Below are 25350 nucleotides of genomic sequence, written 5' to 3'. Positions count from 1 at the left end.
CCTGGAAGGATCTACCACTGTCTGTCTGAAGTGTAGCTTTTTTGATTGTGCTCATTTTCACTTCACTTTTCAGTTAACTGACGAGGTTTTTTCAGAAGCACGATGAAACAAGTTGTCTTACTATCTCCCCAGGACAGGTCTCTATACAACAGCAGCTTGCAGCATGAACAGCTGTCCCACTATTGGAGATATTTGCTGGGTGGACAGTTAATATTGCCCACCACATTTTGCCCCACTCCTATCATAACTGCCAGGTCAAACATACACTCTATCTGTCTTCAGCCCCATCCCACTCCTCTTCCCCTTTATACTTTGTTGGGCACTTAATGCTGGTCTCCCCTAACCTTCCCATTTCCACTCATCCCTGAGAACCTGCAACCTATTCTAAGCAATTAGGAATTAGTAATGTTGTTGAAGCCGACACCCTGGGATCCTTCAAGAAGCTGCTTGATGAGATTCTGCTGCTTGATGAGATTCTGGGATCAATAAGCTACTAACAACCAAACGAGCAAGATGGGCCAAATGGCCTCCTCTCATTTGTAAACCTTCTTATGTTCTTATGGTCTTCTTATTTCCTTACATTCCCCATTCCCTGTCCCTTAGTACACTGCAAATTCTAATCGACACTCACATTCTATTCTTGCTGGAGACAGCTGGAGACTGCAGCTGGAGAGCGTTGCTGTGGTAGAAGGCAGTGAGAGATTACTATGTTGTGGACCAGTGTACAGTGGGGAGTTCAGCTTCAATTTGGGATTTTTGCTTTTTGTACTGCGAATTAGATGAATTAGATAAAGGCAGAATACTGCATATATGAAATGAACAGATACATGTAATTCTACTTTTATTCACAATATCATCTCATTAACTTACTCCAACAGTTCATTTTGATTGTCCGTTCGCTGTAACGACCCCCTTGATATAATGAACAAAAGGCTTGGACCCCAACAGACTTGTTATAGCGACGGTGTACTGTACATTTACTCTCTCACTGAGAATGATTTTCGCGTGAACACCACCACTTCCTGTGTTTTTTGGGTTTTTTTTCCAGAGCATTTAGGGTATGCAGCTTGCGTGTTTGCGTATGCCTAGAGGTGGGCTTGGGTTAGAATTATGTCATGATTTATATGTTCAAAGTTAGGCAAGGTCAGAATGTGGACTGCTTAAATTTGTCATTACTGTAACAGTCATTACTGTAACAACTTATTTTGTTTTAGTAATGACACTTTTTAGAAATGCTTTATACTAAATTATTGTTAAATATAAATTCATTCATCAGTATTTCACAAAAGTATTTTCTTCGAATGCAGAATGCCTCGGGGAGGGGCATTAATGCCCTTTAAGTCCACTCCCATCTGCATTACTAAAAAATTGATTATATTGTAGCAACCTGGGCACCGTTCTGTGTCTGCTGGACTTGTATGTTGTCCCGTTGTTTGTCTCGTCTGCCTTGTCCTGTGTATGTGTTGCATGTATTGTTAGGGTGCCACCACGCCACTTAGAATGAGGAGAGGAGCGAGGGATGGATCCGATTGGTCGGTCTTGGTGGAGTGGGCGGGAGCAGTGGGTGGGTATAAGAACCATCTGCACGGGTGGTGGTGGGGGGGGCGGATGGGGGGGTGGAGTGGAAGGTTTGAACACTGAATGTCTGGAGGAACCGAGCAATCAGAATTCTAGTGAGAGATAGCCAGTGAGATTGGGCCTGTGAGAGACTGAGAGACACTGAAGCCTGGGAGTGACGTGGGGCGAGAGCCTGAGGGAGCGTGAGAGCTCGAGAAAGTGTAAGCGGGGGTCAGTGGGTGAAGGAAGGAGTTAGGGTCTTTTTATTGTTTTTGGGGTGTGGTCTTGGCCCGAACAGGGGCCCTGTTATTTCGATTAATAAATTGATTATTAATTGTACCTGGCAACGCTCTCCGTCTTCTGCTTCATCATCAAGGGCACGGGTCATTACAATATTTTGGTGTACATATTCCCTTGTAAGATGACCTTGTGATTGAAATATTTGCCTATTAATAATAATTAATATATAATCTAAATATTTTCCTCTATTTAACAATGCCAAGATATTTAGTCAGTGAGGGGGTTATGTAAGGTGAAATGGTCAATAAAGGCCTCAACCTCACCAAATCTAACAGGGTAGAAATGCACACAGTAAAGTGGCCAGGTGGTGCATATCCTAATGCTTTACTGTATTTTCACTTTTTAAAGGCCTCTACACATCGGACGCGATGCGACAAGCGAATGTGTCATACAAAACACTGCACCACGATAACAACAAATATATATATATATATATATATATATATATATATATATATATTCTTTTCTGTGTGCCAAGAGGACTTTGCTGTCCTTCCTCTGACATATATTTTTTGTTTGCTTTGATTTTCATGCTCCACGAATCTCATACAGCGCCTACTGCTCTCTGCACTCCTAACTCACCTCTGGGCTGCAAGTGCAGCCGCTAAATGGTTGCAGCTCATTATTTGTGCGTGTTGAATAATTTGCATTGCTCTTAAGTTTACGTAGGCCTCAGTGCAAAATAATTGCCTGGCCGCTAGGCAATTTGGATTTTGCAGTTGCAATTGTTTGCACTACGCCTATCCTTACATCAGCCCCAATGTGTTTTAAAGTTTTAAAATTTCCAATAAAATATATTTTGGAATCTGTGTAGTCATTATAAATGGTTTATTTCTTTACATATTTATTTTAAATCACCGTTTAAATCTTTAAGTGTCATTACCGTGACTGTAATGTCATTACCGTGACAATAGTTATTTTAGTGAATAAAACTGCATCAGCATTGGCAGGAGTGAAAGTTATATTAGCAAAAGGTCACATTTAAAAAAATAAAATAGTTTGGTATATCATTGCTAACATATTTTTTAATTAAAAATATCTGTACAAAAACTGATGAAAGAGCCATAATTTTATTAGTCAATAAATATGAAAATCAAATTTAATCGTTTGAAAAATGAAATCAATATTTTCACTAATGTGTAATGTTATAATGCCTAATCGATTTTATGTATAGTTCTCTTTATACAACAGTTTTTAGTTGTGTTACGGTATATATATATATATATATATATATATATATATATATATATATATATATGTTGCCCTTTCATGGTTGATGTAGTTTTGAATCTGAGGATGAATGTGTTGTGATTCATATCCCTTTGACATATCTCAATCTGTAATAATTATACCTGATATTTGCATTCATCAGATGTGCCCAAGTGGAACATGAGCTAATGTCCTGTTCATGCATGACTTGCTTTCTAATGGGTCTTTTATTACTTGTTGATTCAGTAAGCCATCGTCATTTCACAATGTTCTTTGTTCTATAAGTAATGCTTCATGTAATTTAAATTCCTATGGGATTCTCTTAGCTGGGGAATGTATTACTGATTTTGTTCCGATATGACCTAAAGGGTAGGATGTTTTTCACTTTCATCTTGCCCCAAAGCCACATGACAGGGTTCTTGGGCAGCTTGAGTTTGTTTTGTGAAAGTCTGTTGAAAGCCGAAGGATAGTTATTTTTGCCTGTTGCTGGGGACTAATCGATGACTTGCACCCGGCTACCTCCAGACCCTCATCTCTCCCTACATCCCCACTCGACCTCTCCGCTCCTCCTGCACTAGAAGGCTGGCTCTACCTCCTCTACGCTTCCCTGCCAACAGCCCGTTCCTTCTCCACCCTCGCCCCGCAGTGGTGGAATGACCTCCCTACAGATGTCAGGACTGCCCAGTCCCTGACCTCCTTCTGGCGCCTCCTCACCTCACCTCTTCAGACAGCACCTGTAGAACTCCTCTTTTCCCTCTGGACACTTGTCACTCTTCCTTAAGTGTGCTTTACTTGCTCTTATCTGCCCCCTATTTTGCTGCATTTAATCCTCTACTTTAGAGTACTGTAATCTGTCACAAGTGTTGTTTAATCTGTAGTATTTTGATTAATTATATCCTGATGTAACTATCACTGACACTGTTATCTGCTCTGTTATTTTTATCTTGCTCTTAATTGTATTATTACTTGTACTGTGATTCTTGAAATGTATTTTTGTTTACGACTGTAAGTCGCCCTGGATAAGGGCGTCTGCTAAGAAATAAATAATAATAATAATAATAATAATAATAATAATAATAATAATAATAATAATAATAATATTCTGGCAGATTTTCAACTGCTTTACTGACCTTTTCTAAAGCTGTATGCGAAACACTACAAAAGCTTTTTATATTAGCATCTTCATATGATAAATATCAAGTTTGTACAAAACTGTCAAACTATATAAAATCTTCCAAGATGTATTTCTTACAGAATCAGTCTAGAGATAAAGTTGATTGTCCATTGCACATGAAAGATTTAGCTGCACTCTGCAATTTTAGCACCACAGTATTGGCTGCTGAGACTTGCAGTATATATTAATTGCCTTACTTCTTCCCTTTTGCTGAGTATTTATGGGATCCCAGTGGAATAATGTGTTGGTTTCACATACTGGTCTTGCAAAAGGTGACTTACAGTACAGATACAATTTCACACAAATGTAATTCTTTGCATTTTTATAATTAAAAGAGTATATTACTATACTCCAAATACCAATTTCTTTTAAATACTGTGGGAGTAAATATGTTTTAGAGCATTTTAGGCTTTAAGAATAAATGTTTTCTGTGTTGTGAGTTTGAAAATGTGAAGGTTAAGCAAGGTCAGTATTAAAAAGCTACTGCATAGAGAAGAAAATGCTTTTCCTGGTAGAAGAATGCTCAATTGTCCTTACCTTGCTGTTCATTTGACCTTTTATATATATTATTATCAGAAAACATTTTTGCAATTGCAATTGCTTTTGTCAGTTCTCAAAAATTATTCAAACTGAATTATGTTTATTAAAATAAATACATTTCTGACGCTGCCAGACGCTAGTTTATTATAGCCTGTTTTTGCTATTCTTAGAAAATTGATAATATATATGGGGTAGCACTGCTCATGAAAATCATTAGAAACTATTTGAAGAGGAATGATTTTCTACTCAGGGATACCAATATATTTTGTAATAAATCTTTCTGAGTGAGTTAAATGGGCAATACAAGTCTCACGTTTAACACCACAAACAAGCTATGGTAGCCAAATGCATTTTTCAGAACATGTATATTTTGGGCCCAATTATTGGTCACAGGGTTAGACTGTGACAATGGGCACAAAGGCAAAATCAGACTTGTAAAATTACTTTAAAGCTGTGTGTGAAACACTGCAAAAGCTTTTTATATTAGCATCTGCATATGATAAATATCAAATTTGTACAAAATTACTTTGGTACCGTGTTTTGCCATGAGTTTGTGCTACCGCCAGGTGTTGGCCAAAAATTCGGGAAGTGGTCTCATTTCATGTTAAACTGAGTGATTTTGAAGTTGGATAGTTTTGCCTTAGCATTTCAAACTAACCTCCTCCAAGCAGGTTTTATCAAAGAGCAAAGGGTACTGAAAACACAATAAGGAACTTGTGAGGGACACAACTACGGGGAAAACATAGAGAAAACTAACAAGTACCTAAGTTAAAACAATGTATTGTTTCTTTAAATTAAAATGTCTTTGTTTGAAAATTGTTTTAATTGGTGTTAAATAATTTAATATAGCTTATATGTGTAAACTAATAATACAACATTTCACTGCAATATCGAAATGAGATTTTTTGAAATGTTGCTGCTAGGTACAGCTAATTGAATACTTTATAAATACAAAAAATATTCTCTTTTCTCTCGGTTTAGATTACGTTAGTATTTGTTACATACCTTTATCCAGCATTGACCATCTTGTAACTAACATTAGATTGTAATAGTAACAATCTAACCACAAACTGTTGACTATACTTTTAGGTATTGGCTTGTACTGTCTCATTTGACGGCTTAAATAGCAAAAGTTAACAAATGTGCATTATACAGAATTAACTCTGTGAACAAAAACAATAATAAATAACTTCCAGTTTCACACAGAAATCAAGCATTGTCGATTGTTTCGCATGCAAAAACACATGCTTTGAACGTTCTGCTGACAAGCTTGTTATCCCAAATAACCTGAACTTTAAAGCCAAGATTGCTTTTACATTCTAGAACAACAATAGGTAGTGTGTCAAGAATGTAAAAAAAGATGAATAACAAATGCTGGTAGATCTTTTGATTTTTAATCTACTTAATCTACCCCTTGGTCATAGTAACTGTGATGGATGATAATGCACATGGCAACTCACTATGGAGACATCTAATTTGTACTTATTTTTTGTTCATAAATGTCCTTCAAGTCAACCATTGTCTGGATACTAACAACAAATTCACAACTAGTGAAAACTTGTAACCCCCAGCATTTTTTTTCTTTGAATGAAATACTATTATTCCTTATTGGCCATGATTTGGATCACGTATTAGAAGTTAGTTTTAAAAAAATAAGTGAAAAAATGTTGTATTATTAGTTTACACATATAAGCTATATTAAATTATTTAACACCAATTAAAACAATTTTCAAACAAAGACATTTTAATTTAAAGAAACAATAAGTTGTTTTAACTTAGGTACTTGTTAGTATCATTCTTTTTTTTTTTTTTTGCAAAACACTGTTTAGTATTCCTCTTGTGGAAGCACGACTGTTCCCATTTTATTCAAGAACAGAAGACGTGGCACAGCAGATTAACAAACCATTCACCTGCAGATAACATCGTGAACTGTCACTTTAATTAGAGGAAGTTTTAAAAAACGCCATCTAGCCAAAAACGCAATAACAACCTTATTTGCATTTGCTTACTCATCAGTAATTGCACAGTCCAACTTTTTATTTAAAGAATGCCTGCCAAGAAAAATAGTGCGTAACAAGAAACTATAACTGTGTGCTCCATCAGCATTTTCATGTAGAAACATAAAAAAGGTCTACTCTCAGAAATCTCCTCCTAGCTTCAAGCTACGTTCTTTACTGCTCGATGATGCAGCATAATCGCTTTGTTTATGCCGCAAACCCCAGTACAAGCTACATATCTCTATGAGAATCCACCCTTAAGTTTGCAATACAATATTATTATTATTATATATATTTTTTGCAATACAAAAATATGTATTTATCCTGTTCATTCTGTCTGGTACTGTTTTATACTTAGTCAGCAATGTTGCCCTTTTTTGCCTCTTTTTTGAATTCATATAGTTATTGTAGTCAGTTCCAGAAGCAGATGATAGAAATAGTTAAATTCTGTGACATTTACACTGGCTGTGAACAGAATTTAAGTAATTGATACTCTTGTTGTCTACTCATTTCTACCATGTAACTTAAAGTGACATTTCACGATGTTATCTGCAGGTGAATGGTTTGTTAATCTGCTGTGCCACGTCTTCTGTTCTTGAATAAAATGGGAACAGTCGTGCTTCCACAAGAGGAATACTAAACAGTGTTTTTGCAAAAAAAAAAAAAAAAGAATAATAGCAAGATGATATATAAATTAATTCCAATATGCTTACATCACAATATGTTTTATCTACAGTGCAGTATATAAGAAAACAACACACGTCTCTATCTCATATGGACTTTGGTTTGAGAGTTAAGGTGTGCACGCATTGATTTATAAAAGTAAGGATTAGTTTTATATAATTTATTTATTTATTTATTTATTTATTTATTATCATCTTGGGGGGTAACTCAATAATTTCTTCTGAACAAGAATATATGGTAGGTTTGCTGATATTGTAATTAAATGAAACATTGTGAGATTTAAAAACAATTTCTAACTTTAACTTGAAGTGCCTTCAAGACCTTTCACCTCACACCGAGGAGGAACAGACATATGTTCAGACCCTTATTAAACTTACCAGTTCTTCGTGTCTGTAGGTTCTCACATTTATTCCATTTATCTAGAAACGAAAAATAATAAAGTCATGTTTAATATTCAGATACATTTTTAAAAATGTAGGTAGGCAATGGCATGTTCTGTATACTAACTTGAAGGATTCCATCTCCAATGAACAGCAGTCCTGAAAGTTCAGCTGAAAAAAAGAATTACAAATAGTTGCTCAATAATAATAATAATAATAATAATAATAATAATAATAATAATAATAATAATAATAATAGTAATAATATAGTTCTTTATACCTTTTTGTTCTTTGGAAATTTTGGATATGACTACTGGAATATTGTGTTCAGCTCCACCCTAAAAACAATCAGAAAAGCAAAGTACTGTTTAACATCTTTCTCACAGTCATGTTTCTGCTTTCTATTCTTATCTGAATGATAACATATTTGACATTACCATGTAAACTATTATATGCCACACTGTATATGTTTTTATAGATTTGATAATGTCATCTCTAAAATGGTACAAAACTTACGGGCAGCAGTGTGGAGTAGTGGTTAGGGCTCTGGACTCTTGACCGGAGGGTTGTGGGTTCAATCCCCAGTGGGGGACACTGCTGTTGTACCCTTGAGCAAGGTACTTTACCTAGATTGCTCCACTAAAAACCCAACTGTATAAATGGGTAATTGTATGTAAAAATAATGTGATATCTGTATAATGTGAAATAATGTATAATGTGATATCTTGTAACAATTGTAAGTCGCCCTGGATAAGGGCGTCTGCTAAGAAATAAATAATAATAAAACTGAAAACATTGAACAAGCTTAATGTGACAGTGCCTCTTTAAATGACATTTTATTAGAATTAGAATTTTAGAATTTTGCTAGAATGAAAATTACTCAAACAAGTTATTTATCTGAATAATCCTTTGCATTATTAATTTTAAAAGAAGGGATGTCTGAGAAAGAAGTAGAGCTATTTTTTATTATTTTTACAAATTCTAAACAACCTAAGCACATACAGAAACAGCACTTTCATCCCTCTAAGTAGTAATTGAAAACTGTATACAGAACTGAAAAGACCAAAGTAAAACAGCATGCATAAGATCTTGAAAGTTACAAAAAATATTTAGCCCTTATCATACTGAAACAGCAGTCAGTTTAATGCTTTTATCCAGCCATGTTTTGCAAGACAACCCACGTGCTAAATCACCTCTTATGTTCTAGTTCTATTTAAACAAGGCAAAACGAATCATATATAGAATACCGTAACATTATAACATGTTCCTGTTTATAACACAAACCTAATTATAACAACCAAATTGTCCAAATATGTATAGTTTTTTTTTTAATGTTTAAAAATCAGATTCTTACAGATTGTGAACAACCAAAAAGTCAGTATAACAATGAAATCTGTACAATTAATCCTGAACTTCTCAAAATGTCCTGTACTTAAAGGATATGCAGACTATATATTGTAATTTATTTAAATTCTATCCCCCTCTTGGCTTTTACATGTTTTGTCACATACAGTCACCTCCAAAATTATTGGCACCCTTGATAAAGATAAGCAAAAAAGCTGTATAAAATAAACAACACAGGTGATGAGCTATATTTCATGCTCAAATATATGGGAAAACCATATTCTTTTATTCTGATACAGTTGCTCAGAGAAAAAGGGTTTTTTTTATTAACAAGTAATAAAATGTTTTCTCAAAAAGATAGGTCTCAGAATTATTGGCACCCCTAAAGATTCTTATAAATAAAATCAAACAAAATTAAATCTGCATTAACATTCTACTTCTTTAAGTTCATCTCAGTCTTAAGGAACTGTATTGTGGCCTTTCATGGCTTCCTGTTTCACTGGGGTATAACAATGAGGTAACACGCATATGAAATCCATTTGTCATCCATCACCATGGGGAAAGGCAAATAATTCACAAATGAAAAGAGACAAATGGTTGTTGACCTTCATAAATCAGGCAATGGGTACAAAATAATAGCTAAAAAATTAAATATACCACTTACCACTATTAGGGCAATAATTAAGAAGTTAAAAACCACTGGAACAGTGGTAAACTTGCCTGGTAGAGGACATAAGTGTATCTTGCCCCCACGCACAGCGAGGCAGATGGTTCGGGAGGCAAAGGGAAATCCAAGGGCCACAGTTGGAGAATTACAGAACTTGGTTGCATCTTGGGGTCACCAAGTCTCCAAATCTACAATTAGACGCCACCTCCATGCCAATAGGCTATTTGGAAGGGTTGCCAGAAAAAAGCCTTTATTGAGAGCAACCAACAAATGTAAGCGCCTGGAGTTTGCTAAATGGCACTGGCACTGATTGGAACCGAGTGCTCTGGTCAGATGAGACGAAAATAGAGCTCTTTGGCCACGCACACCAGCGGTGGGTTTGGCGTCGAAAGAAGGATGCGTGTCCAGAAAAGAACCTCAGACCTACTGTAAAATATGATGGTGGATCTTTGATGTTATGGGGCTGTTTTGCATCCACTGGTCCTGGGGCCCTTTTTAAGGTCAACGGCATCATGAACTCTACCCAGTACCAAGACATTTTAGCCAAAAACCTGGTTGCCTGCCATGAGGTTGAAACTTGGCCGCAAGTGGCTCTTCCAGCAAGACAATGACCCCAAGCACACATCAAAATCCACAAAGAAATGGTTAATTGACCACAAAATCAACATTTTGCAATGGCCATGTCAGTCTCCAGACTTGAACCCCACTGAAAACCTGTGGTTTCAATTGAAGACGGCAGTCCATAAGCACAGACCGAAGGATATCAAGGATCTGGAAAGATTCTGTATGGAGGAATGGTCTAAGTACTGAAAACAGGGGTGCCAATAATTGTGACACTTCATTTTTTTTTTAAATACATTTATAATTTGAGAAATGTGTAATTTTGGTTGATTCCATTGAATCATTAATAAAGTCAAATATATTCCACATGTTGGAAAATTACAATATAGCTCAGTACTGGTCTTACTTATTTTATACAGTCTTTTTTGCTTATCTTTATCAAGGGTGCCAATCATTTTAGAGGTGACTGTATCATTATGTATCTGATTCCTTCAACATAGCTGCAAACTTTTCAGAAACAAGGTTCTATGAAGAAGCACATCAGAAAGGGAACGAGGTTGTAATACTAATGGACAGCTGTACAAATGCTCAATTCCTTTGGAATAACTGAAAAAACTCAAGTAGAATGTATTGTTATTGATGTTATTACATTTCTCAAGTTCCTGTTTTCTTTTAGCCTATGGCCTTACGGTTAGCCCAGGTATTTTCGAGAGAGCATTTCTGCTTTCATCTTTCTGTACTGATCAAGTTCACATTGAATTGAGCCACTGAACCAAAGTAAACACCTGTCACTTTTTTCAGATATTACAAACTGATGACCAAGAAGATCAGGGCAACAAAAATCCATGAGCCAGGAGGTATGTTATGATAATGGATGACTTAATTGCTTTAATATCATGCCATGTTAAAATCTGTCTGTTTTGCCCAGTGACTGTAGTGTTTGTTTTGTATTTATATACCAATGAAGGTGTTGTCATTAAATGTGTGACTTTCCCTCAGATATAATTTTAGTATGTCACATAATAAAGAAACAAATATTGTGATCATGATAATTGATGTTTTTTTGTTGTGGTTGTCATTTTATGCAATGTTAGCGTTAAATAAATACCCACAATTATCTAAATGGTTTCAAAAGCTAAGGTTTGTAACATGTGATTGATAACATGCTTCCAGGGTGCACTGGTGAAACTAGTCCTATTCAGAAACCAGTGAGGAATTATGAAGTGGCCAAAAAATAAATACATATATAAAAGATTTTTCAATAGGTAAATAGTATGCTGTAAGTAGGATTGTTAAACATATGCAGAATATTAACCTTGATACTTAGACCAAATCCTCCAATTGTTTGTCTTCTGATTGTCACTGTTCTTTCCTGTGAAAAATAATTATTATCAGTAACTTATTTATAATGCCATGAGTCTGTATATTGAAATACTAAAATTGAGTATAATGCCCCTTGCATAAAGTATTCCAATTTATCAGTACATATTATTGCACGTTACAGCTAGGTTATGATAGAAAGGATAGATTAGTGGTAAGCATCCGGAAGAAAGTTGTGTTGTCAGATGTTAGATCAACACTGAGCACCTTGCTGATGTAACACTGTGTCATTGTCTCCACCCAGCAGCAAACTGTAAAGGAAACACGGAAGACACAAGACCAATAATGTGTGACTTTCTTAATTCATGGAAGTACATTATTATAGCCTCAGCCTTGTCAGCTAATGAAGGTTTACCTTTATTACACAGGTAGAGTTCTGTTCAACTGATCTAAACCATGACCAATCTAAAGGTGGTATGAATTAAACAGCATCAGTAAAAGAAAAAGAACAATCTTAAAATTTACACTTGTAAGCAGCATTAATAATTTCTATTGCCATAGTTTGCAGATAATTCCTGTATGCAAAAGCAGGCCCAATTAAAACACTGAAACCTTCATGGTTATTAAACTTATCACCAAGTATGAGTAGCAGTTAAATTATATGAGCTAATTAAATAGAATAAGCATAAGCCTAATAACCTTGTTGGAAGACATTCTTCCCCATGACTTTAAAATGACACCCTAACAATATAAAATTAATTAAAACACTGTTCCCAAATTGACATTGCCTTTAGCTAATTTCTATAATACCTTGAAAACAATCTGTCTAAATAAAATTGGGGGTATATTGCTGTTAATTATATATATATATATATATATATATATATATATATATATGTGTGTGTGTGTGTGTGTGTGTGTATATATACATTATTTCAGTTTTGCTTTACACAGTGTATCATAAATAAAGCATTTAGGGGCTGATGTAAGGATAGGCAATGGTGGCCAGGCAATTATTTTGGACTGCGGCCTATGTAAGCTTAATTAATCAACATGTACAAATAATGAGCTGCAATTATGATAATGAGGGTCGCAATGAGCGCCGTCTGTGCATCAGGCTTTTTAGCGGCCGCACTTACAGCCCAGAGGTGAGGCGAGTTAGGAGCATGAAAATCAAAACCAAACAAAAAATCATGTCAGAGGAAGGGCAGCAAACTCCTCTTGGCGCATGGAAAATACATTTTCGGAGGAGGAGCTGAGAGTATTTATGGCTGAGGCCACTCAGTATGAAAATGGGTTATTTGGAAAAGCCTCAGCCAACATTAGTTATGTTACCAAAGTGGCCATATGGTCCTCTATAGTGGAGAAAGTCAGTGCTGTCGGTGTTACCAGGAGGACAGTCAACCAGGTGATGAAAAGGTGAAATTCAGCTATTTGGTCTAGGATGACCTGTGGAGTGAGACGATAACGCCTTACCACCGCATCCTCCAGCATCCCAAACAAAGTGACCCTGGGTTTAAATATGCAGGGTCTTATCTGCCTTGCCCTTCTCCTCCAAAGGTTTTCCTGGTTGGCTTAACAAGAGCCAAGCATTGCCGCATCAGGAAGTGAACCACAGCAGCCAGCCTGAGGCCACTGACAGGTCTCTGAAGGTGTGTGGTTTTATACAGCTCTTAATTACTCGCTTCCATAATGGTTTACACCTTGTAAGAGGTGGTGCAACGTGTTTGGAGGGTCAGCAATTTCCCAAGTGCAAGGCAAAATCCTTACATCTCATTATAATATTTCCACCCCTCTTGGTATTTCAGATCCCCTCCCAATTCCATGCTCTTTTCTTCATTTGAATACATTTCAATATCATTTAAATGGATTAATGATGGCAAAGTGCTAATTTGATAGCGGGTGCAGAATGCCAGGTGAAAACCATTCTTTACATATGCCGCATTTTTAGTGGCCGCTAAAGTCCCACTTTACGGCTACTAAACACAGTTTGCCCGTGCAAAGTGCAGATTTTGGCTGCAATATGGGTGTTTTGCAGCTGCAAATCACTTTACACGTATCCTTACATTAGCTCCTTAATGTTGTGGCTGAAAAAGAAAGGTATAATAATGTGTACTTAGAATTTATATACAGGCATATTAAGGCAATTTCAGAGGCGAAGGTAAAATGTCTAAATAAAACAATTGTAACACTTGCAACGAACCACTTACCCTGGAGCATTATGGGGGCAAGTCAATCAAAAATGAGTTTCAAGGCGGCACATTTAGTTTACGCATTAGAATATATATTCTTTATTTTTTTATTTATGTAATATATACATTTTTTTCAATAATAGGACATTGTAAATGTAGGCCATATTTTCATCTTCAGCCATTGTTTGAGTGAAATGCAGCATTTTTCGTTTACATTTTTTTGGAAACATTTAAATAAACTGTGCTTTTTTCCTTTTTCAATGGCTGCCCCAAAGTGCATTTAAGACTGTCACACAGTCTAGGTTCAGCAACACAAAGTAGTCTACTGTATAATAGAATGAATTAAGAAAAAGAAAACACTTAACAACCGTTGGCCTGCAAAGTCATTTCTAGCAGTTTGTAGTTATGGTGTACATTCCAAAATAATTTCGGAAGTGAACATAACTGTTGTATCTTAATTTAGTTTGTGTATTTATTTATTTATTGCATTTATATAGCGCTTTTTATACAAAAGTATTGCAAAGCACTGTACAGTACATAGCAGAAAAATAGAACAAACCACAATACATTTGTATAGCATGTCACACATACAACTGTCACAGTCAGACCATTTAAAATAACAGTATACACAACACAAAAGCAGCCATTTTAAAGTTACATTAAAACCCACTAAGATAAGAAAAACATTTTATAAAAGTAGTCTTAACTTGAAAACTGTAACGGTTCCAGCGTCCCTGACAAATGAAGGCATTTAGGAGCTCTACAAGAAAAAGCCCTGCCTCCCGTGTTGCTTTTGCTGACCCTAGGAATAACCTGCAGCCCCGCATACTGTGATCTCAGAGTGCGGATTGGCAGATACGGGGTCAGTAACTCCTGCAAATAACTAGGTGCTAATCCATTCAGGGCCTTGTAAGTTAACAGCGAAATCTTAAAATCAATTATATACTGCACAGGGAGCCAGTGTAAAGAGGCCAAAACAGGGGTAGTATGTTCACTTTTCCTGGTTTTAGTCAGAATTCTTGCGGCGGTATTCTGAACAAGCTGGAAGCGGGTGCATTACAATAATCAATTCTAGATGAAACAAAGGCATGCATTAGTCTCTCGGCATTTATGAATGTTGTATTATTGTGGCTTAAAGTGGTTATAGCTTATAATGGTCTCAAATGTGCAGTTGTAGACGAAAAACACATGTTATTACAAAAATGAATAGGTTTTTACTCTCTGGTAGTCTTGCACTTTCTTTGACTGAAATGATCCTGACTCCCCAAACTCATTATTTCCTGTCTATAAGCAACCAGCTGTTTTCCCTATTGACTGCCATGATTTGTAGCCTGTAACATGCTTTGACCCCAAGGCATTACACAGGTGAAATGACCTTTGAAATAAAAACAGTTAAAGACAAACTGAACGTTAAGGCAAGAAAAACTAGAACTTTGTTTAACCACGTGTAGTGCATGATATGTATTAAAATGAAAATACATGTTTGTTATACTGTAGTATGTTTAATTCAAGGTTGCACATGTTAGAACTAACAGAAGAGATATTGCACCACTGGTAAGAATTTTGGAATAAATTAAAGTGGTAAATATCTACTTGTAAATGTCATAAGAGTCAAGTAAGAAACAACAGTTATGTTCATGGCTTTTAACTGCACCTCAATATCACACACAAATGAAAAAGAATGTATTTTCTGCTCAAATATAATATATTTATTGTTGTGGTGACAGAGCATCTTTTGTGAATATATCAGGTGTACCCATGAATATTTGCAGTTGCTTTCTTTGCATACTGTATTTCCTAGTACAAATCAAAAATAAAACTATTAAATGACTTACACTGGAATAGAAAGGTTCTCCTGACACACATATAACATCCTGTTCCTGAATAGTCAGAATGTCTTTAGCTAAGTGCAGTCGAACGTTGAAAGGTTCCTGATTACCATCCTGCAGCAAAAAAACCCCAGTCTTTTTCTGCAAAATAAAATAAAAGACAAAGCTTACTTTTGTGTTTTTGCAAACATGTACTGCTTTTTGAAATGATCAAGGTTCACAAATACATGTACAGCTATGGCCAAAAGTTTTGCATCACCCTGTAGAATTAACTACTTTTGCTTCATAAAGTCTAATCAAACCTGCTGAATAATGTTATGCTGATATATTCAATTATATACTGCTTTGTAGTTTTCCATATACTTAACGAAAAACTGCCAAAAATTGAAAAATGTGACATTTCGAAATCTAACATGAAATACTCTACTACTATTATGGCTTCCTGTAGACTTTTGCGATATCATTGTGTAGTTTCTTTAAATTACATGATGTTATATAAAACATCTAAATTATGTTAATTATATATATATATATATATATATATATATATATATATATATATATATATATATATATATATATATATATTCTAAATCCTAAAATTGTAGATGATGTTAAACATTTGGCCATAGCTGTAGGCGTCTTAAAACTTAAAAGCATTTACTGGCAAACAACAATAAATCCCATCATAAAGGCTAGTTAGCACTCAGAGAATAAGTGTAATATGAAGTAGAATTCCACACTACAAATAGAAAACAAAAACATGATACATTTTCTTTGTCAAAATTGTCTCTACATTGATACATTAATATTGGAGTGTGCCTGGGGATACCTTGTACACAGTGCTCCCTCACAGTGTCACTCACGGCAGGTTAAAAAAAAAAAAAAGAAATTGTATTTTTTCCAAAGAACACCCCAAGAGAAGCCAGCAAGAAATTGCAAATCACTTTATTACCAAATGGGATGTTGACATAAACAGACTCTCTGGTATCTTGCACAAATGCAATGGATGGATGAACTGAAAATGTTTTTTTTTTATTCGTAAAGGAATACAGTTTTGTTCTGCAAATAGGTTACAGATATGTGAGTTTTTTTTTTATTGCAATCTTGTTCTTAACATGCTATTTATTGGTACGTCATGTGCCTTGCAATATATTTCATAACAACATTGTGAGTGTGTATACTACTCAACTTCCCCCAGTTATTTTTTTTTACCAGTAAATTCGTATATATGTATTCCTCCCTGCGATTACTTTAGGTTGGACATTACAGAAGCAAATGCTACGTGTTTGAAACCTGGGCACATTGGTTTTCCAACTTAAAGGAATTAGCCATACATTGCTTATTAAACCAGCAGCTGGGCACTTATGCTAGTCCTGTTAATTAGCTGTGCTGCAATCCTATTATAATTGCAGGAGTTTTTTTTCCAAGCACACAAAGTTATTTGGACAAGATCCCATTCAATCAACAAGAACATGTTTTACAGCATCAGTGTCACACCAACCAATATATTTAATGTGTTAGGCTAGGCATCTCATCATTGAATAGATTCTGTTCTACATGCTTTAGAGTTGTTTGTCTTGAACTTTATTTGGAAACAATATTTAAGTAATTATGGACATACCGTTGTTATTTAGATTCAGTTCCTAATATAAATGTAAAATTGCATTAACACAGATCACGTTACCTCCTCACTGTCAGTCGTGAAATCCATGTGCTAGTATGGCACAGTGAGGAATGATGGTCTGTGGAGAAAAGCAGCAAAACAGATACAAGTTAAAATGTATTAAACAGAGATGTAGAAAGCTAATCAGTGCAACTAAGGGTATATGTGCACAAATACTGCTTTTTGTCTAGATTTACAGTTAAGTTTGGTTCTTCTCCAGCTCATTGGATGACACCCAGCTGTTATAAAAGACAAATACAAAGCATAAGGAGTTGAAACTAGCCCCTGGGTTGCTTTTGTTTTGTTTGTTTGTTTAGCTGAAGGCAGAATCAGTCTCCACACCACACTATGTAAATAAAGGCAGGATCATTATTAGTTGTACCAGTAATATGTTTTAACATGTAATCTCAAACATTGATATTTAAGTATACATTGCATACTTCTAAAACTTGGTTGTTTAACTTAATTAAATTGCTTATATTCAGGTAAAGGTGGAAACAAGCTGCACATTTCCATCTTTATGTTATCTGAATGTAACTACTACATTGAATAAAGGCATCTAACACATTGATCTGTACAGTTGCATAAACTGACTTGCTATATGTTGACACAGATTGTTCATTCTTTAACTCAGACTCACAGTTACATATCACCATGCATTGGTATAGCATATACACGCAATTCCCAAAACAAACTCATTTAATAAATGCAAAACAAAAATATTTATTGATATCTATCATTTAAAACTTCTGTGTTCCAAAAAAAGTGACATTACATGGCAGAATTCCAAATACATATGATCTCAAAGAGCCAATAGTGGTTGTTTTCCAAGTATAGTGTCCTGCTCTGCATTAGCTCTTTTCAATTCTCCAGATATTGTAGATCTTCTCACATTCTACATGACTTCCAGACTGCAATGTTTTTAATAGCACGTTTGTAATCTATGCTACTGTGAAAACAGTACTAGATATTATATATCTAGTTTCATGGCTATACCTTACACATGGCAGATTTAGGCTGAGACTATACAAAATACTGGTTTGAACATTACAGGAGAATCAGATATTGTGCCAGCTGCCTAGTAAAATTATCTCTGAAACTGTAGATGTCATGAATTGTTTTTTGGGTCTTCCAGTCCTGTGTTTGTCAATTACAGATGATGTTTCTCTGTACCGATACATGTTAATTATGCTTCGGATACCACACCTTGAAAATCAAGTGATGCGAGCTATTTCACTCAGTGTTTTTCCTTCTTTATGTACAGTATGTCAAGGTTGTTATGATAGTAGAAAACACTAGTGGAGGCTTTGAGTAAATTGTTGATGCTCATAATGCATCAGAGTAGAAAAATGTAACATGTCTAAGACTTTTGCAGAGCAGTGATATATAGTGGTATATATATATATATATATATATATATATATATATATATATATATATATATATATATATATACAAACACAAACACACACATACTATCAAAAGCAGAAAAGCCTCTTATATTTAGACAGTTATATATTTGAGACATGCTGCATGTTTAATAGAAAATAACTGTTGAATTGAATTTCTAATAAGATATTTATATAAAGGATACTCCTCAAAGATTGATGAGTACTCTAGTTAATCCACAAATAACATCACAATTCAAATAACAAAAGGTACAATACAACAAGGTCCAATACAGGTATTATTATAACTTATACAGATGTGATACTGGCTCTTTAACAGATTGAGTTCCTTCAACCTCTTCATAGCTTTTTCCTTTAAGCCCTGGAATTAGTCTGGTGCAGTCTCACCAGTACAGTCTCACCATATACCCAAGCATTCTGTTCACCTTTCTGATTGCTTCCTTGCACTGTCTGGTTGCAGACAGCGATGAGTTTATTAAAACACTAAGGTCTTTCTCTTGGTGGGTCTGCTATACTGCTTTACCACCCATTTGGTATTTGTATCCTACATTCTTGTGACCGGCATGTCAGACTTTACATTTGTTGACATTGTTAATATCCATTGTCATGTCTCTGCCCAGTTCTGTATGTGATCTAAATCCTTTTGGATTCCCTGGGTGCCCAAGCTTTGTGTCGTCTGCAGTCCAATTACACTCAGAAACAAAACAAAAATAAAACAAGCAAAGCAGTGTCTATCTTTACATTCAACGCCTAAATTTTCATTTTGCAGAAGTTCCTGGAGCCCAGTTAGTTGCATTGTGGAAGCTGTAGTTCCTTAAAGTGAAATGATATGGCTAACAAAATTACAGTTGTCCATACACCCTACCTATTGTACAGTTTATTATACAGCTTCAAAATCAAATCTCAACATAAAGGGGACCGTACCCTTTATGTTTTCTTTGACCACATTTCATCAAAATCTGGCCCATGGTATCAGGGTCTTTAGTTGTTAACCCTGTACCCATATTATACTGGTAAACACTTTAAAATCCAAACTAGAAACCCACTGTAGTGCTACTGAGTGGAAGGCGTGGGATTTTGTTCATCGACTGTTTTAATGCAGGGAGTTTCAAAATCTCATACATCCTAGCAGTTCATTGGAAATTGAAATGTTATGATGAAACAGATCAAAGTAGTTATGTTTATTTTGTTACGCCATATTTTACCAAGAGTACCAAGAGTTTTGTTTTCTTAACAATGGAATTTCTCAATCTTGGTATAAAATAAGTTATCTCACGGAAGTGTCACAGAGACAGCGTTATTTTGATTACAGATGACTATTTCAGGCTAAACTTGCTGTTGAACAAAAGAGGATAAGATTGGAACTGCCATGAGCTGCACAATTTATCTTGTACAGTTTTTAATAGGGAACTGACGTAAATCACTAAATTAGTGAATTAAAAAAAAAAAAAAAAAAAACTTTTTTGTGTCTCCAGGCACCTGGCCTTTAGAATTTACATTGGCAATGGATGCAGACCTACATTGTGCATTTACCAGTTCAGCTATTCAGCCTAAACGGACTTGTTTTACAATATTCCACTGTGTACATTATTCCACATGTTCTACTGTGTTGCCATGGCAACAGTGTATGGTAACGTTCCACTGTACTCGAGTTTCTTCAGTGTAACCTTTTCCTATGGTGAAGTTTGTAAGGCAATGAGTTGTGTTCATCAATAAATCAAAATTATGAAATGGTAACACCAGAAATTGTAATTCTTCTAGTTAGACTAGAGTTATAAACTGATTGGTAACACTTTAAACTAATGTGGCATTCAGACGGAATTAAGTATGAATTTGCAGACATTGTTTAATGTTTTACCAATGGATACATCAATGATCTTATTCATATGCATAAATGCACAAATAATTAAACAAGTTCAGGAGATGAGATTTAATTAAAGCTTTATCTAGAAATATAATAAAAATAACATTTCCAATTAGACCATATTTAATATGAGCATATTTGTTTTATGATTTAAAAAAGGGCCACTTCATTATATTAGTAAGGCCATTTGGCTCAGGAACTCATCTATCTTAGCATTTTTTTAGCCAATTAGTGTGAATTTATTCATTTTCAAGCAGTTTAATTAAACAGAGAACTTATTGTTTTCACAGTTATTGGCTATGTATCAGGTAAGCAAAATAAAAACAAATAATACAATGTAGATGTTTTGTTAAAGCAGCAACACAAAACACTATCTGTAGCACCAATATGCACATTTAGCTGATAGCTGATATTTATCCTTCATCCCTGATTTTCAGTGTAAGAATTTTATTGAAGAGATAAATGTATTCCCTTTTGCACTTTTCAGTGTTTGCAATATAACTTGGCACTGATCCACGTTCACAAACCTTTCAAGAATGACAGGCTGCCATTCATGAAACATGATGGTATTAAATAACATCTCAGAGTAATCTATTCATAAAAATATCCTAAGTGAAGAACCAAATATTACAAATGCAATCTTCATTTTCATTTTAAAAACGATTTTTGCTCAGGTGGCTGAGAGTTTTATTTGATTAACTTATACCCTGCTGCGATAGCCGGATAGCCTTTGACAGAATCACCCAGGATAGCATCATGCACCACCAGTCAGTAGGTTGATCAAAATAATTTAGGGCAGAACATGTTTTTTGTTTTAGACAAATGAATGTTAATATAATTACAACAATGCTAGGCAATCTACAAATATTTCCATAAACACATTATTACTGAATTGTCCTACCTCTCTTACAAACGCTAAATTCACAATTACCAAGAAATGTAGAAAACATTTAAATGTGTAATTAGAAAATAAATTAAATACCTGTAACTTTTTCACCCAGTCTTGGAATCTATTCATCTATCAGTACAGCTATACACGGATCATGATGTTTCCATGGGCACTGATTGTAGCAAAGGACCATTTTAATTTCTGGGTTTGGTCCAACTGCACAAACTGATCCCTGTGGAAACACAACATAATGACTCACTGTAAGTAATAATACATGCTTTGAAATTAATTACATGTGTTGTAACTAAGGATATAAAATCAAGTTTGCTACATTTAATTAGCAACAGCATCATTTCTACAGCCACCATTATCATTGTAAAGATAAGCTTTAATATCAACGACATTTCCTTGACAGCTATAAAAGGTACTACACAATAGAGAGTTACTACTGTCCAATACAGTCAGCTCCAGCAGAGTTTTCCTTTCCAGGCAAATTTTTAACTCTGTGTCATACTTATATCCTACAGCAGATGACTGGCATAGCATGTACTTAAATTCAACTGTACAATAAGGACTCTTATGAAGGGTAGGGTAGTGGATTTTAAAACTGGAAGGACACACCTTTAAGTGGATAACATATTAACATGTTTTATTTAAAGCATTTTCATATCTAATGCCTTATATGTAACATCTCAATTCTATTAACATCAGCTGACATCAGATTGACATCTAAAGGATAAGCACAACAATATATAACAATGTATTAAAGCAGGATTGCCTATATAATAACATTGGTATGCCCATTTATATTGTGTTTAAATGGGACCCCAAAGTTTTCTTTTCAATATGTTTTTTTTTTTAATGTTCTGTTATAATATAAATAATATTTTATATTTTATTAAAATAATTCCTATGTTCATGATTTTTAGTGTTTAGGTCGTTAGTATTAATGAGCACAGCAAAAAGAAAAACCCAGTACACTTAAAGTATTTTTCACTAATCAGCGTACTCTTTCGACCTTCTGAAGGCTGAGGCTAATTTCCATTGGCAAATACAACAGCGCAAGATTCTAGATTCTGTATAAATTCAACTTATTGAAGTACAGCAAAGGTCACTACTTGGGGAGAAATGACATTCTCCTCAAAGTGAGACTGCTTAATTTCCATTCTGACCTTAAAGTGAGATAAAATGAAATACAGTTTTAATCAAATTAACTTGAATATTGTTTTCAGGAACCTGGATAGCACTTCGGAGTAAGCTCACTAATGCAAAGTAAAAGGCTAATATGACTTCTGTCAAAAATATATTTATGTTATGCTAATAATTATGGAATGTGTGCTGGGTATAGTCAAGAAAGAGCCGAGTTCTTGAGAATACAGTACTAAGGTATTACCCATCGAGAAAACCACAGCTGCCAGTGAAAGGCATGAGGAAAGCTGAAGTTTGAAAGGACAATATATTCACTGAAACAAGGGGGGAGTCCTTTAATGTTGTGACTAGAAGCAGTACTAGGAAATAAAAGTGGCATGTTGTCCATGGACATTGTTTTTGGGTGTGCTGTACATGTCTGACCTACAAAGATCATTTTACAGCAGAACAGACTTTCCTCAAAGAAGAATAGAATAACATGTGCATCATTTGTCGGACGTCCTGTATTTCTCAAATATTCATACCTTCTCTCATCTTCCTTTTATTCAGGGCATGAGCAGAGTGACGTAGAACTACAAGAAACACTTATATTAAAATGATTGCTCAAAAGGCTAAAAGCGACATAACATTGCAAATATGCTGGCAATTCATCAGGCTAAAGACAGAGAACACATAATATTAAATGTTTCTGTAAAAAAAGATGAAAGAAATAACTTGTAATGTGTAATTCGAGAATATTGTTGAAAAAAATGTAAATAAATATTTATTAAACAGACTTTTAATACAGAATTCTTAACAGACCTTTATGCAGGTCTAGAAAAAGTTGTTTTTATACCTTTCATTAAAATCAAAGAGATTCATCAAATGTTCTATTTTTTTTTTTTTTTTTTTTTTTAAAGAGATCTGAGATTAATGAGCACTTTCTCATGAATGAATTCATTTTTTTTTTCCGGAATAACATTTTCTCAAAAGAACGCCAAAAGACCTAAAATAAAGGTAAACAGTCTTGGAACCCATAGGATTGGGTGTATATTTATCTTATACAGTTTCATAATAAACAAAGGGCTATATTAAATCTACGGAGGATGCGTGTTCTGAGACGCTGCAAGACTTGTGCAGCTTTCCAGTTTGCAGTTTCTCTAAAGCCCGAGACAGACAGGCACGGCGTGGTGCGGCACCGCTGGGCAGTTTCACAGTGCAGTACCGCTAGTCTGCACCCGGACACACAGGAGTGGTATGCACTATGCGGTACAGTAGTTGTCAGTACCACACCGTAGGCTATGTACTCGAATATAATTTACATATATGGCCAGAAGTTTTGCATCATGAATATTAAAATTCAGGCATAATTAAAAAAAAAAAAAAAAACTTTATGAACATCATTTCGATATTTTATTTAACATGCAATCTAAGAAACTACAAAATGGTATCTCAAAAGTCTACCTGAAACTACAATAGTAGAGTATTTCATGTTAGATTTTTCAATTTATGGAAAACTACAAAGCGATATGTAATTTCAATATGTCAACGTAACATTATTAATTCTATAGGGCCTGATGCAAAACTTTTGGCCATAGCTATAATGCCCCCTATATAATTGTTTTTCTGTAATCTATATGCAAGTGTATGAAATGAGAAACATACAATATGTTGCTGACACAATTAGCCCACTAGTAAAGTGTAAGAAAATATATCCTTATACAGCCAGTTATTTAGTAAAAATAGTAGTGAACTACAGGAATAATAAAAAAAAAGGAAGGATGCTTATCAGGGGCGATGTATAAAATACTGACTTTCCTGTCCTTTTATGAAATATGTGAGGGATCAAACACTTCAGGGTGCATGGACACCTCCACAGACATCAGTTTCATTCATGATTTTTCCTGGCAAGCAAGTGTTGTTAGCACTTGGCTGTGATTGGTTAATCCACTGAAGGTACCGCGCGGCAGCCAGAAAAAAATGCTCTGGACTCGTTTTGAGCAGTACCGCTCAGTGGCACCGCGGGACTAGAGGTATTGTCCCGCGCTGATCTGTCCAACACCATATGAAAGGCAGCGTTACAGGCCGCAGAATGCGCTACATGTCGTGCTGCGCTGTGTCTGTCTATCCCAGGCTTTACACAGCATCAAATCAAACAATTCCTGAAATGTAAGGCGTCTACAAAATGGAACAGAGATATAACACAGATATCTGTAACGCCACTCGGGAGGCCCTGGTTCTGGAAATATTTAATAAATGAATCAGTGTGCCTCATGACAAATCTTGCGAAGACAAGTCACTTTTGAAAAGACTGAATAAAGTTTGATGATGATGAGCTAACTAGGTTAAAAATCAGTACTGTATCTGTTGTGAATGAATCGCTATCGTTGCCAAGAAGGTGTTCTTTTAAGTGAAGTTCATGTTCCTTTAGTCGGAGCATTTACAATGGGAAAAATCTGTTTCACAACAATGGTGTTCCCTTAGACGAAGTCTTCTCTTAGGAGGTGTTCCTATATGCAGAGACTACTGTACTTTACTTTAGATATTTCTTATAGCATTCCATCAACCAATATAGGCAGCTCAAGTCATTTTAATTTTGCTTCAAAAGTCGAAAGACACCTACTGTATAAAGTTACGTTA

At 35.1% G+C, this 25350-nt stretch overlaps 1 protein-coding gene across 1 annotated transcript in view; it reads right to left on the bottom strand.

The window, feature by feature from the left end:
• Positions 1 to 25350, bottom strand: part of LOC117394210 (gamma-1-syntrophin-like) — a 110304-nt gene that overhangs the window by 35437 nt on the left and 49517 nt on the right. Inside the window, exons 3-9 of the mRNA XM_059016740.1 lie at positions 21676 to 21814; positions 17442 to 17499; positions 15761 to 15895; positions 11729 to 11785; positions 8122 to 8179; positions 7969 to 8012; positions 7839 to 7880 (exon numbers count right to left, since the gene is read on the bottom strand). Of these exons, the coding sequence (XP_058872723.1) occupies positions 7839 to 7880; positions 7969 to 8012; positions 8122 to 8179; positions 11729 to 11785; positions 15761 to 15895; positions 17442 to 17468 (363 nt within the window). The 5' untranslated portion in view covers positions 17469 to 17499; positions 21676 to 21814. The remainder of the gene's footprint in view (positions 1 to 7838; positions 7881 to 7968; positions 8013 to 8121; positions 8180 to 11728; positions 11786 to 15760; positions 15896 to 17441; positions 17500 to 21675; positions 21815 to 25350) is intronic.

The sequence above is a fragment of the Acipenser ruthenus genome, chromosome 3, assembly GCF_902713425.1.
Source record: "Acipenser ruthenus chromosome 3, fAciRut3.2 maternal haplotype, whole genome shotgun sequence".
NCBI lineage: Eukaryota > Metazoa > Chordata > Actinopteri > Acipenseriformes > Acipenseridae > Acipenser > Acipenser ruthenus.
This window is presented reverse-complemented; position numbering and strand designations above follow the sequence as displayed.